We start from the raw sequence: 12689 nt of genomic DNA on the forward strand, positions 1-12689 counted from the left end.
TGACATTTCAGAGCTGTCAAAGAGACAGCATGATGATGATGACAGAGATTTTAACTTATTTGATTATATGAACAAATAGTATGCAGAGATTCTCGTAGTAGAGACTCAGGCCACTCCATCATGGCGCGATGCTCCACAACCCGCTCAGGAGAATGCCTCTGATGAGCTTCAAAGGGCCATCTAACTACGGGATGAACATATCACTCGAATGGAGAAGAAATCGGAGGAGATGATGGTTGTTGTAGCCACTCTTCAAAGCTAGCCTCAGTCACCGCATGTTGCTTTGCCTGAAGTAAATCAGTCAGAAGTTGTCCACATTATAGATGAGAAGAAAGAGTTCACCACCACCAGTAAAGATGAACAGCCCAAGAAGTACATGATGCAAAGCTTATTGTCAGAGAAAAATAAAACAGTTGGTCGAGTAGCAAGTGAAAGAGGCGCTGACACTGTCAAAGGAAGCACATATGTTCCAACAGGTAGATCTTACCCGGAGGAGTTTGACAGTGTACCTTATCCCAAAGGATTTGTGCCCCTTACCTTCTAGACCTTTGACGAAACTGGGAACACTTGGCAACACGAGGCACATTTTCGCGCAAGTTGCTGCAACGCAGGAGGCAACGAGGCCCTTTTGTTCAGACAGTTTGTGAGTAGCATTACGGGCATTGCTTTCGAATGGTACGCGGATTTGCCAAATGGGCCAATAAAGACCTTCACATAATTGGAAAATCTATTTGTCAAGAGGTTTGTCGGAGCTCAGCACCATATCACTGTTGGTGATCTTGTGATCGAGTGACAGAAGTCGACTGAGACATTGGTAGATTATATTATGCGGTAGAGAAACCTTAGCATGAAATGCAAGCCTCAACTTCAAGAGCAACATGCGATTGAGATCTTACTCAAGAGCATTCATGGTCCGGTAAGTTTCTTGCTGAAGGGATTCACCATCAAAACTTTGAAAAAGCTACTTAACAAGGTCACGAGTCTGCAGAGGAGGCTAAACAGCTTGGTTTTTTGGAGAAGGCCTAGAAGCCGAAAGCGACAGACATTCTAGAAGAAGACTAGAATGGTAGCCACAGTTGACAAAGGCAAGCAATCGATGCAGATTCAGACCGAAACATCACAGCAGGCCAGCCAGTTAAAGACCTTACCGGACAGATGGGAGTCAGGCTCCGACCCCGAGGCAGAAGTTGGACAGAGACTTTCCTTCAAGAAGAAAGTCATGGCGAAGATGCTTCAAAATTTGATTAAGAAGCCATATTTCACGTTACCTGAGCTGAAGAAGCCTGAGGAAGTCGACAATAAGGATCATCCTACGTACTGTTCATACCATAGATTATTGGGACATACCATAGAGGATTGCATTATCTTTAAGGGTTGGCTCGAGAGGAACTTCAAAAATGGAACTATAACTATATGAAAAAAAGTATTTGAGAGAACCTGAATGAGGTTTCGTCAATATGATTTCGGCCCAGCCGGGCAGTTCGATTGATCCTTATACAACAGAGGACGAATAAAGTACAGTTTGGGCCAGCTCCTCCAAGAAGATTCTAGATCAGATTCAAGTATCTTCAGCGCAAGTTTCTCCTCATAGCTTACCACCTGCCAAGCTGATTATGTTGGGCAAACCAAAAAACTCACTGCCACAGATAAGGAGGGAAAAAAAGATCACCGAAAAGACGGAGATTGATGATGCGAAGAGTAGGTCAAGGGTTGCACCTTCTAGATTGGTTGTTTCGAATTTGGGGGAGAAATTTCTCAAACCGCTGACTTTGTATGACTATATTTATGTTCCTTCGCAAACTGTTAATGCAAAACAAGTTGATTTTGGCTATGTTTTTACTGTCCTTAGTGATATGAAACTAATAACGAATATGATCTAAATTTTGATTCACATGAAAATCCTCAAATCATACTAAACCTCGTGTCCTAGAATTCCAAGTGATTAAAGAACTTGTTTATTTCTTCATCAATTTTGATTCACATGAAAATCCTCAAATCATAGTAAACACCAATGAACTCGTCAAAGTGATTAAAGAAGATGTTCACGATGTGGGTTACGATAGCTCAAATAGTGAGGCACCTGTTCTAGAATTCCAAGGAACTCCAATTGCGAGTGAGTTGGAACTTTCAGACTCAGGGTAGTACCAGGAGAGCCAGTCGTCACTCCAAAAGATGAAACTCTGGACCCAATACAAGGGATGGAAGAAATAACAGAGGTGAACCTTAGGAGTGGAAAAGTCTTACCTCCGAGAACAGTTCCAAAAGACAAAGGAAAGCAGGTAATCGTCCAAGAAGAGCCAGCCCCACAGACAAAAGAAATGCCTGCGCGATAAGATTCCCAAAGAATGACTGACAAAGTGGAATATAATGTATTAGCCCATCTTAGAAAATTGCCGACCAAACTAAGCATTTACGACGCTTTGATCCTGTCAAAGGAGATGAGAGAAGCTTTGATCAGGGCCTTACTTGACCTAGAAATTTGCTTAGCTCAAATGGCTAGTAGCTCCTTAGACGAGGTTTGTTCGTTGAATGAACAATTTGGTGTCACTTTCATATATGATGACTTGCTGCTCGGCACTGTAGATCATAACTGACCGTTTTACATTTCCGTTAACATCAACAGATTTACACTCTCCAGGGTGTTGTTTGACCCAAGTGTGTCGATTAATCTAATGAACCTATGGTCGTTAGCCTACTTGGAAATCAACGCTCAAAAGTTCTCAATTGACAAAATAATGTTAAGAGGATTTAACCAAAAGGATGAGAGAGCTCTAGGGTCAATAAAGTTATCAATGAGGATTGGTGACTTAGCAACAACTACAAAATTCCACATCATCGACTCAAAAACATTGTTCAATGCCTTACTTGGTCAGCATTGGATCCATTAATACAAGATAGTACCATCTTCTCTACACCAATGTATAAAGTACTATGAAGGAGGTAAAGAGCATTGCATCAAAGAAGATCTACAACCATTCTCAGTTCACGAAATCAGTATTCATGAAAATACAACTTATTACTCTCCCGAAGAAGATAGTTTTCTCACAAGGCCTCGTGAAAGAAAGAGTTAAAGATGTAAATGAATTACAAAAGTGGGACCTACCGGCTCCGATTTAATAGTCATTTGTCACCTCTTGGCAACAAGACGACAGGAACTCTTTTATCTGTTGCATTTGAGAACATGGCTGACGATGAGGGCAAGGAAGAGTTAACAAGACTATTGAACGGAGGGATCCAATCATCAACATCGACTTAGAGGACAGTTCTAAGGAAGAAAAGACAGAAAAGACTGCAATGACGGAAACCCAGAAGAAGCCTCAGTTAGAGATCTCTGGGGTTTAGATCTATCAATACTACTAGTCATATGCTTCATTTTAGATAAGTGGTCCCAATCCACAGCCAATTGGAACACATTTGCCTTCGACCAAACTCTCCAGGCAGCAAAGCTTCAAAAATACCAATATAAGGAATAAAACTACTTTTCTTAAACATTAACAAACATTAAGAAATTATGGAAGAAAGAAACACAACTGATGTTAGAAAACCAAATGCTTCTAAACTACCCACAGCAAGAGCAGCTAAAATCACAATAAGTGAAATCAAATGTAATGAGCAGTCGATTCTGTCATCAATCTTTATTATTAAATCACAATCAATCATATATACAACCCACAAGTCTTAAGAATTTAAAACTCGTCGCTAAACGAGAACTATAACTTAGCTGAAAGGGAAATTTTCCTTCTCTAAACAGCTTTTGAAACTAACACAATACAAACCCCTCTGAATCTGCCACTTGAATAAACTCACTGCGCAGTGACAATAAAATCCAGTCCAAATAATAGATGGATTTAGAATGATAAAGTACGAACCACTGATCGTTCTGCAGATAATCATAGATAAAATTTTGAATAGTTGAATGCTAAAGTTATGCTGCCATGACAGATTCCAGAGAAGAGAACCAAGAAACTCATCTTGGCGGTTTATTGAAGGAGAATTGAAGAATGGAACAATGGACAAGAAGCAGCAGGAAAGCTCGATGCAGAGTTCTTTGAATACAAATTCTGTGGCCTAGAGAATCAAGCAAGGAGTGGGAAAACAAAAGGAAAAGTATTGATAGCTTTCTTTTATCAGACTAGATTAGAAGAAGATTGATCCCTGGTCAATACAAGAATTTACCCGCTAAATAATATTGAATTGTGAATAAGCTTTAAAGAATGAGATGTGAGTTTAAGAGGATCCTTCTTGAATTCCAGAAGAGCTTGAAGGCTGCTCTACTGTGTCAGAAAAGGCAAACTTTGGTGGTAGCGTCATGAGTGGCCCATCTCCACTCTGCCTCATGCACGCCAAACCCAAAGCATAGCCCAATACTCGAGCAACAGGAACAGCTACAGCATTGCCAAGCTGGCGGTACCTGCAGGTTAATTAAAATTTATGACGAAATTAACACTAGCAGCAACATGTGGGACAAAAAGAAGAGCAATCGTGAATCTTGTTATGTGCCATGGCATAACTATAGAATGAAAGTTGTCCGCACGCAACAGAAACAAAACCTTTAAGGAATTCAAGAATTTCAGTTAGCAAATTGCATACCAAGTTATACCTTTTCAGCAAGAAAAATGCTTATGGGCAGTGAAAGTGCGACAGATCCAAAATTAAATAAAACAATGCAAGACATAGAATGATTTAAATTTGGGAAGCATTTATTCTGTCATGAGTAGATCAGAAATCATTACAAATGTCATAATCTGCAGAACTCAATTGTGGCTTATGTCACTATCTAACGCAAAGAATTAAATCCAGGTTTAATACAATGCTCATACCGATCGATGTATATCGAGCATATTTGGAAATCATTTATGATTTTTATGTGATATGTAGGTGTGGAAATCTGAGAAGATTTGGCTCTTTTCATATTTACCTCTCATGTGGGCCGGCCATCGCATCAAAATATTGGAGGATTTGATTGGGATATCTCAGGAAATCTTTGATTTAGTTTATTTCCTTCATATTTTATGCTTCTCTTTTTTATTTAAAATTATTTTCTTTCTTAAGATAAGTGAGATATGTTTAATGTCTAAAGTAGAAGGGATTGATTTCTCTATATAAATGTATCCTATTTGTGAATAATGAATGGAGCAATGTTTACTCCCCAGGTAATTTTATATGTTATCAAAGTCAAGTTCCCTGCCTTAGCTGTAAGACAACACCCTTCCTGCAATCGGATCTCCTTCCTGTCAGGTCGGATTTGCCCTCCATAGAGAGCTCTCATGGCAGGCTTCCTCTGTATTCCTCTGCCGCCGAAACTCCTTTCTTTCATCATTATTCTCGAGTGCAAACTTACCTCTGCCAAGTGGCATACTCCCCTGCTGCATTCCTCCACTGGAACTCTGCTCAGCGAGATACTCCCCTGCAGACCTCAGTTGGAATTCCAACCAGCACTTCCCGGCATGCCCTACTCTACAACCAATACTTCACCTGCTCTCCCGGTAGCCCGGCGAATCCGCTTCCTCCAACCAATAAACGCTCCTCCCTACCAGGAAACTCCTCTGTTTGGCCAGCATCTTCTTCCAGGATCGCATCTTCACTGAATCTCTATTAGAAGTCTTTCAATGTCTCTTCAGCACAAGAAGCAGCTATGTCTCTTCATGTTGTGTAGATCTTTTCCTGCTGCAGGCTCTCGGATGATTCTCTTCCCACATCCTTCCCGCAGCAGCAACGACGCTGTTCATCATGCCAACAGCAGCTCAGACGTTCCCTGTAGCTGAAATCTCAACCACCAATAGCGGCAACTTCGGCAGGCCCTTCGCCAGAGCATTTCCCTCTAGCAGGCTCTTCGCTAGAGCATTTCCCTCAGCCATCATTGCTGGAAAACTCCCTGCAACCCGCAAAAACTCCCTGCAGGCACTCAGTTCTTTACAGAGGGAACTCTTGCTGCAACAGGAACCCTCATGTTGCAGGCCCTCCGAAGAAATCCATCAACTGATCTATAGGCCCTCCACCGAAGCTCTTCCTTTTCTTCATAGCACCAGAATTCTACCTGCAAGATTTCCTCTATGAAATTACTATCAAAAGCTTCCTAGCAGCAAACCCTCCTCCACCGAAAACTATTCCCTGGATGCAGCCAAAACTTCCTCAGCCACATTTTTCATTGTAGGCCTGCTCGTACCTCTTCGCTAAAGCTAAAATTCTCCAAGTTGAACGCCCCTCCAAAATTTTCCTTGTAACCAATCTTCCTGCTGCAAGCCCTTCGCCGGAGCTTCTCCCTACAGTAGGCCCTCCGCCGGAGCTTCTCCCTATTGCAGACCCTTTCTCGGTTCTTACCTACAACTGTTTTTTTTTCTTTGCAGGCTGCACCCTGTATCTTTTCCTCTATGTTATCTACTTCCTTGTAGGCTCTGCAGCCTTGTCATTCCTACAACAGTCTTCCACCTACCTACAGAAACTACAGAAACTGTAGTCAAAGAGACCGAAATCAATTAGAAGTAACTTTAAATACTCTTGGGGTTAATAACCAAGTACGGGATGAAGACTTGAAGTTCTACTATGAAGATTAACTTTGAATTAGAGACCAAGGATTTTGTTCAGACGATTCCTGAATTTTAACTTTATCGCAAATAAAAAATCAATGGTGATAATTACCTCCAATGGTCTCAATTTATGTTTATGTACATTTGTGGTAGAAGAAAAATGAACATCTTGTGGGGGAAGGCACGAGTTTTGAGTTATGTTTATGTCTTAGCTACTCAACTCAATGTCCGCTGAAGTGGGAGAAAATTTTATGCTCTACAAAACTGTCAAAGAAATCTGCAATGAAATAAGCAAATTATGATCCAACACTGAAAACATTGCCGTGTTTTTTGAGTTCGAAATCAAGCTTCATGATCTACGTCAATAAGAACTTAATACTTCAATACCTTCACAAAATATTGGCTACAATTGGATATGTTCGAGACACATTTGGAAATGTTCACATGATACTGTGATGTTTAAATCCTTTATCAAGAAGAAGAGAACTATCAAATTTCTAGTAGGACTAACTTAGGAATTGGATGAGGTGAGGATTATGGAAACAAAGCCCCTTCCATCCACCCGTGAAGCCTTTGCAGAAGGAGAGAAGAGCAAAAAAAAGATGATGTTCACTGAAAATGGGGGTTGACCAAGTACTAAAAGCTCGATCCTATAAACTCATAATTCTTCCCATGACTCAAAGCATGGGAAAGATCGTCCCACATGTGACTATTAAAAGAAAATTGGGCATATCAAGGACAAATGTTGGAAACTTAACATTAAACCCGCATACTAGAATTCTGGACAGGGACGATCAAGAGAAAAAGACTAATACAACATTCAAACGGTTGGCTGAATAATTCACTAAGGAGCAATTTAAGTACTGAAAAAACTCCTTGAAAGTAATTTAAAGCCGCACACCAACCTCATGAGACAACAAGGTGGTGGAGTAGGAGAAGGTGATTGACAGTACTAAAATACACAAAAGCTCTTCTTTTCAACACTGTCTCAGAATTTCATACCAAGCTCAGTCCCTACAACATCTACAACCGAGCTTGACGGGGAGTGGAAATCTAAGAAGATGTGGTTCTTTCCGTATTTACCTCTCATGTGAGTTAGCCACCCCCTCCAAATCTTTGGATGAATTGATTGGAATATCTTAAAAAGCTTTTGATAGTTTAATCCTTTCCGATTTTATATTTTTCTATTTTTTATTCAGAATTATTTCCTTTCTTAATTTAGGTGAGATATGCTTGGTAAGTTTCTAAATATGGAGGGATTTATTTCTCTATATATGTGTAACCTTTTTGTGAATAATAAATGGAACAATTTTTCCTCGCACGTAATTCAACAGTAAGTATAGTATGTTCCATTGATATAGATGGCAGCATGCCAACACCTTGTTGATTCACATGAATTACTCAACATGAAAATGAACCTTAATTTAGAGTGAAAAAATTCTATCGATATCGGGCATGCCAACACCCCACTGATTGACATGATTTGCTCAACATGACAATGAATCTTAATTCAGAGCGAAAAAATTCTATTGATATCGGGTTAAGGACAACCACCAGATCAAAAACAATTACAGATGACCAGCATGGCTAGGTTTAACCATCATAAATACTTTAAACTGATGCACACAAATGTTTCATATCTAATGAAGTGTTGTGACATAGATCGTATAATGTTATTGTTTCATGATAGCGGGCTAATTGGCAAATGCTACATGATAGATAATTTATTCTACTATTCTTATCTGGTTCTATACATGAATTTATGATACTAATTTACTCCATATTCATGCCAACTCAGAAAAAGAAAACTTAAATGCCTCCTGTCCTACTTCATGAAAGAGTGACTTGACCAATTGTTTTACTATAGCTTGGCTTTTTTTTATAGATATTGCTTCAAGATCCGATCAAACACAAAAATGTGTTTCTATAAAGTTTCAAAGGGTCTGGTTCTAAAACACATTGATTGTACTTCTGCCATTAAATCGAGAAAATAATAATATGAATTTACTTTGGAATAAACTGGAAATAAATTTATCTTCCCTTTCAAAGTTTCGCATGAGCTTGTGCAATTGATTACCAGACAGTTCTCATGAAGACATTTCAAGTGTCTGGGACTCTAGTCATAAGTTAAACATTCAGTGAAGCTAGTTAATGGCAGCTTAAACAACATTTTTTAGGCATTAACTTATACATTAATAGCTTTCTGGTATTTGTAACAAAAAAGAAAATTTTCACAGATTTTTTTCAATTAATAAATGCGCAACTTCAGAAACTCAAATATATGTTTATTACATTCAACAGAAATCAAGATTTCATATTGTATGATGAAAATTTCTCCAGGACATGTTTCACAGAAGTTGGCATAATTTAATCAGAATTTTACCATAATATCATTTGCAATCAAATGAATAGTGAAAGGCATGGTTCTTAATAAATTGCCTAAATAATTTAATATGAACCTCATCACGAAAATGCATAAACCATTCATTCAAAGACAAAAGCAAGGTTGCCTAATCTTATTCTTGAGCAGATAGTTTTTAGATTCAACTTCATCCACTTTCAAACATCATTAATATCATACATTAAGCATGACCTTAGCACACAAATTCTCTAGTTATCTCAATGTTTAAGCATTTTAATGTAAATCTTTATGTAACCAAAATTTAATTTTGAATATTAGAACGATATAGTAGCTAATTATACTCCATATTACGACTATGTCCATTAATAATTAACACCCATCTTGCTTATTGTTCTCAAGTATTTGAGTTTTGTATTAGATTTATTTATCTTGTTGATACTCATAATTCACTATATTATAACAATTTTTTTACAAGAAAAGAAAAGAAAAAGATTGATGTTGAGTTAGAATCAGACTCAAAAATACAACCATACTTTGTTGTTTAGCTCCTGTACAATAAAGAAGTATCGAGGTGATTTATTAAATAAAGTTTAAGCTTTGTATAAGAATTTTGACATGTATTAATTACTATGGATGTTTCAATGAAAGCTTTAGATGCTTCAGCTTCATTTGATGGCAAAATTCTAATAGATCTGTGTAATTTGGAGTATTGTGTTGTACATTGTTCCGAGTGATTTTGAGTGATTGAATTTATCTCTCTATCTTGGTAAATAGGGAACTAAAATGGGTGTTGGGAATATATTCAATCAGCTGAATCACACTGGCCTCTATTTTGTCCCACGTCAAATTAGGAGAGGTTATGGGGCATGACAAAAGATTCCATAACAAACTATTCCAGACCTACGACACATTTTCAGTCCAATCACAATGAACAAACCAAGGTTAACCAGCTTGTGATGAAAGTGTTCGCAGCCAAGGGTTGTCTTATATATTCCTAAGTTTGCGTTCATATCTACAATATTATCTAGCTGGAAGGTTAACAATGCAATATTTTCGAGAACATTAGAAGATAGTGTTGAAAATATGAAAAAACAAATTTGAAATAACATTACCGCTCCCTAATTGTCCCGCAAAATCTATAATAATCCGGAAACCCTTGCAACCTTGCAGTCTCTCGAATAGTTAATAGTCTGTCTTGCTCAGGATGTAGAACAGCCTAGAAAAGAAGACAATTAAAAGTGATAGTAACTTAAGAAGGTTCTAATGAACTACTTTAACAGACGATGAGAAATTACCTGGAAATGGGTATCAGGAAAAGTCAGCACAGTTGATACCACTTCATCCCACCACAATCGAGCAAAAGATCTGCTTGAGGAAATGTTAACTGGCTAAGAAAATCAGCAGCAAAATATGAAAGGCGATTCAAAGACAAAAAGGAATAGAATTCTATAATAACCTTAGTGCCTTTGCGTTCCAGTAATTGATAGAATAATTTGGTACCTGAGAACAGTTACATGCCAATCATGGATTAGTAAATTAATGAGAATATAAAAATATATGTTGTTCCTCAATAATGTTAGGTGAGCATCCTATTAAATCACTTAATTATTTGTTAGATGTTATATTAGGAAATAATTTATTCACGTGAAAAGTTAAGAAGAGTAAATTATTTATTTCCTTAAATTATAAGTTATTTCCTTTCCTATTTTATGTTATTCTGTTTATCTCCAAATAATTAAAATGAATTGATTATTAGAGATAATGGGTGATATATCTTTCCTTTCATATTATTTCCTTTTTATTATCTTTCCAATTCTAAGATTCATGTAAAAGGTCATTTATATGCCTGTTTAATTCTACTTTATTCCGTATTATTCTGAATTTCAACATAGTATTAGAGCTAAATTCCCTACCCTAGTTGCTGGTCCTCCTTCCAGAATCGCTCGACTCCCTTCCTGTCATACTTTGTGCGGGGAGGAGCACTCGTCTTGATATTTAAAACAACGGTTCTTTCTTCTTCACCTTCTCTGCTCTTGTCAGCCCTAAAGGTGGCGTCATCACTACCTAGCCGCACGCGGCATCATGATGTTCATCGTCTCTACCGCAACCAACCAGATGCAAAATTTCAAAAAGGGGAAGTACGACACTGTTGCTTGTTTTCAAAGGCGGCAAATTCCTCCACAGAATCCGACGGTGCAAGCAACTACAGTTCGGCCCCTCACCAGCACACATTCTTCATTCCTTCCCTTCTCCTCCACGCAGTCCCTAACCCTATGTCCTACATTCTTCCTTCACAATTTTTCTTCCTTTCTTCCACAGGATTTTTGTGGTTTCTGCCCTAGAAGGGAATTGGGAGGAGAAATGCGGACGGCGAAAGCGATGGGATGGGCTACCAAGGCCGAAGCAATGTTGGCATTGGCGGAACCGATCATTGGGGTTGAATTACGGTGGGGGAACTAGATTAACGAATCAAATGAGTGGCCACGATGGTTATACTACACATTGTGCAGTTGTTATTGTTTTACCTCTCTCATTGCACTAGTACAAATTATTCGCATACAGCTCAGAGTTCCAGAATATGGCAAGACAACCCAAAAAATTTTCTTTGCGATGAAATTTATCAACAATGGATTGTGTTGTTCTCTTTGGATTTTACCAAAATGCTTTTATTCTCAAACCTAAAATTTCTATTTGGGTGTATATGCAAGTTAGTCCAAGGTCAACAAATTTAAAGGTCACGGAGATTACCAAGTAAGCAGGAATTTTGCTCTCTTATAACCCAAATCTTCGGCTGGCATTGGGGCCTTCTGTAACAAAGGCAAAGGAACAAATTTTGAGCATCTGGGACAAGGCTAATGCCATTAAAGTTGTTGACGTTGTGCTTAAATTCTTAACTAGTAAAGATGAAATGGCTTTGTTCTCTAGCGGCCAAACCTTGAAGCTTCGACTGATCACCCTTGGTGAGAAGGGTTGCAAGTATTACACTATGGATTTCCGAGGAGCAGGTATGTTTCTGCTAGTTATGGTGCAAATAAAGGTTATGGAGGAGTTTTTTTTAGACACACAGGTCAGTCTCCCAATGCTATAACAAGAAGTATCTTATTTGTGGAACTCCACTGTCAGCAGACCCTCCTTCGGAATAATACCGGTAGTAGGTCCTCCACCAAAATTCTTTTTACATCAGACCCTCCCCCAGAGCTTTTTCTTGCATTAGACCCCTCTCCAGAGATTTTTCCTGCCACAGGCCCTTCTTCGGGGCTTTTTCTGCAACAGGCCCTTCTCCAGAATCTTTTCCTGAACAGGGTTTCCTCTGAAACTTCTTCCTGCATCAAGCCCACATCCAGGATTTTTTCCTGTATCAGGCCCTTCTCTAGAACTTATCTGCCGCAGAACATCCTCCGGAGCTTTCCGTATAGGTCCTCCTCTGGAGCTTTTAACAATCCAGCTTTCTAATTTCTAGTTGTCCATCCTCTCTTATTTTCTTCACGTCCCTACTGCTGGAGGTGCAGTTTTTTACTAAAGGTACTTCCCGTTTTTTATTGCGCTTATTCCCTGTAGCAGTCTGACTTCCTAGTTTCCAACAGCCCAGCTTCCTTGATTTCCTACAGTTGTCTTGATTTCCAGTAATCTGACTTCTCTGAATTCCTGCAATTAGGAGTGTAAACGAACCAAACACGAACGATCAGAGCTTGTGTTCGTGTTCGATTCGTTTGAAATAAACTCATGTTCGAAATTGTTCGTGAAGTCACTGTTCGTGTTTGTTTCTTAACGAGCCGAACATGAGCTGTTCGCGAACGACG

At 38.7% G+C, this 12689-nt stretch overlaps 1 protein-coding gene across 1 annotated transcript in view; it reads right to left on the reverse strand.

Moving 5' to 3' along the window:
- Window positions 1-3626: 3626 nt before the first annotated feature.
- The window catches only part of LOC110020106 (DNA (cytosine-5)-methyltransferase CMT2-like), a 29026-nt gene continuing 19963 nt past the window's right edge, over window positions 3627-12689 (reverse strand). The window contains exons 13-16 of the mRNA XM_020718087.1: window positions 10346-10389; window positions 10185-10254; window positions 10002-10105; window positions 3627-4411 (exon numbers count right to left, since the gene is read on the reverse strand). Coding sequence (XP_020573746.1) covers window positions 4228-4411; window positions 10002-10105; window positions 10185-10254; window positions 10346-10389 — 402 coding nt within the window. The 3' untranslated portion in view covers window positions 3627-4227. The remainder of the gene's footprint in view (window positions 4412-10001; window positions 10106-10184; window positions 10255-10345; window positions 10390-12689) is intronic.

Source organism: Phalaenopsis equestris, unplaced genomic scaffold (genome assembly GCF_001263595.1).
Source record: "Phalaenopsis equestris unplaced genomic scaffold, ASM126359v1 Scaffold000091, whole genome shotgun sequence".
In the NCBI taxonomy this organism is placed as follows: Eukaryota; Viridiplantae; Streptophyta; class Magnoliopsida; order Asparagales; family Orchidaceae; genus Phalaenopsis; species Phalaenopsis equestris.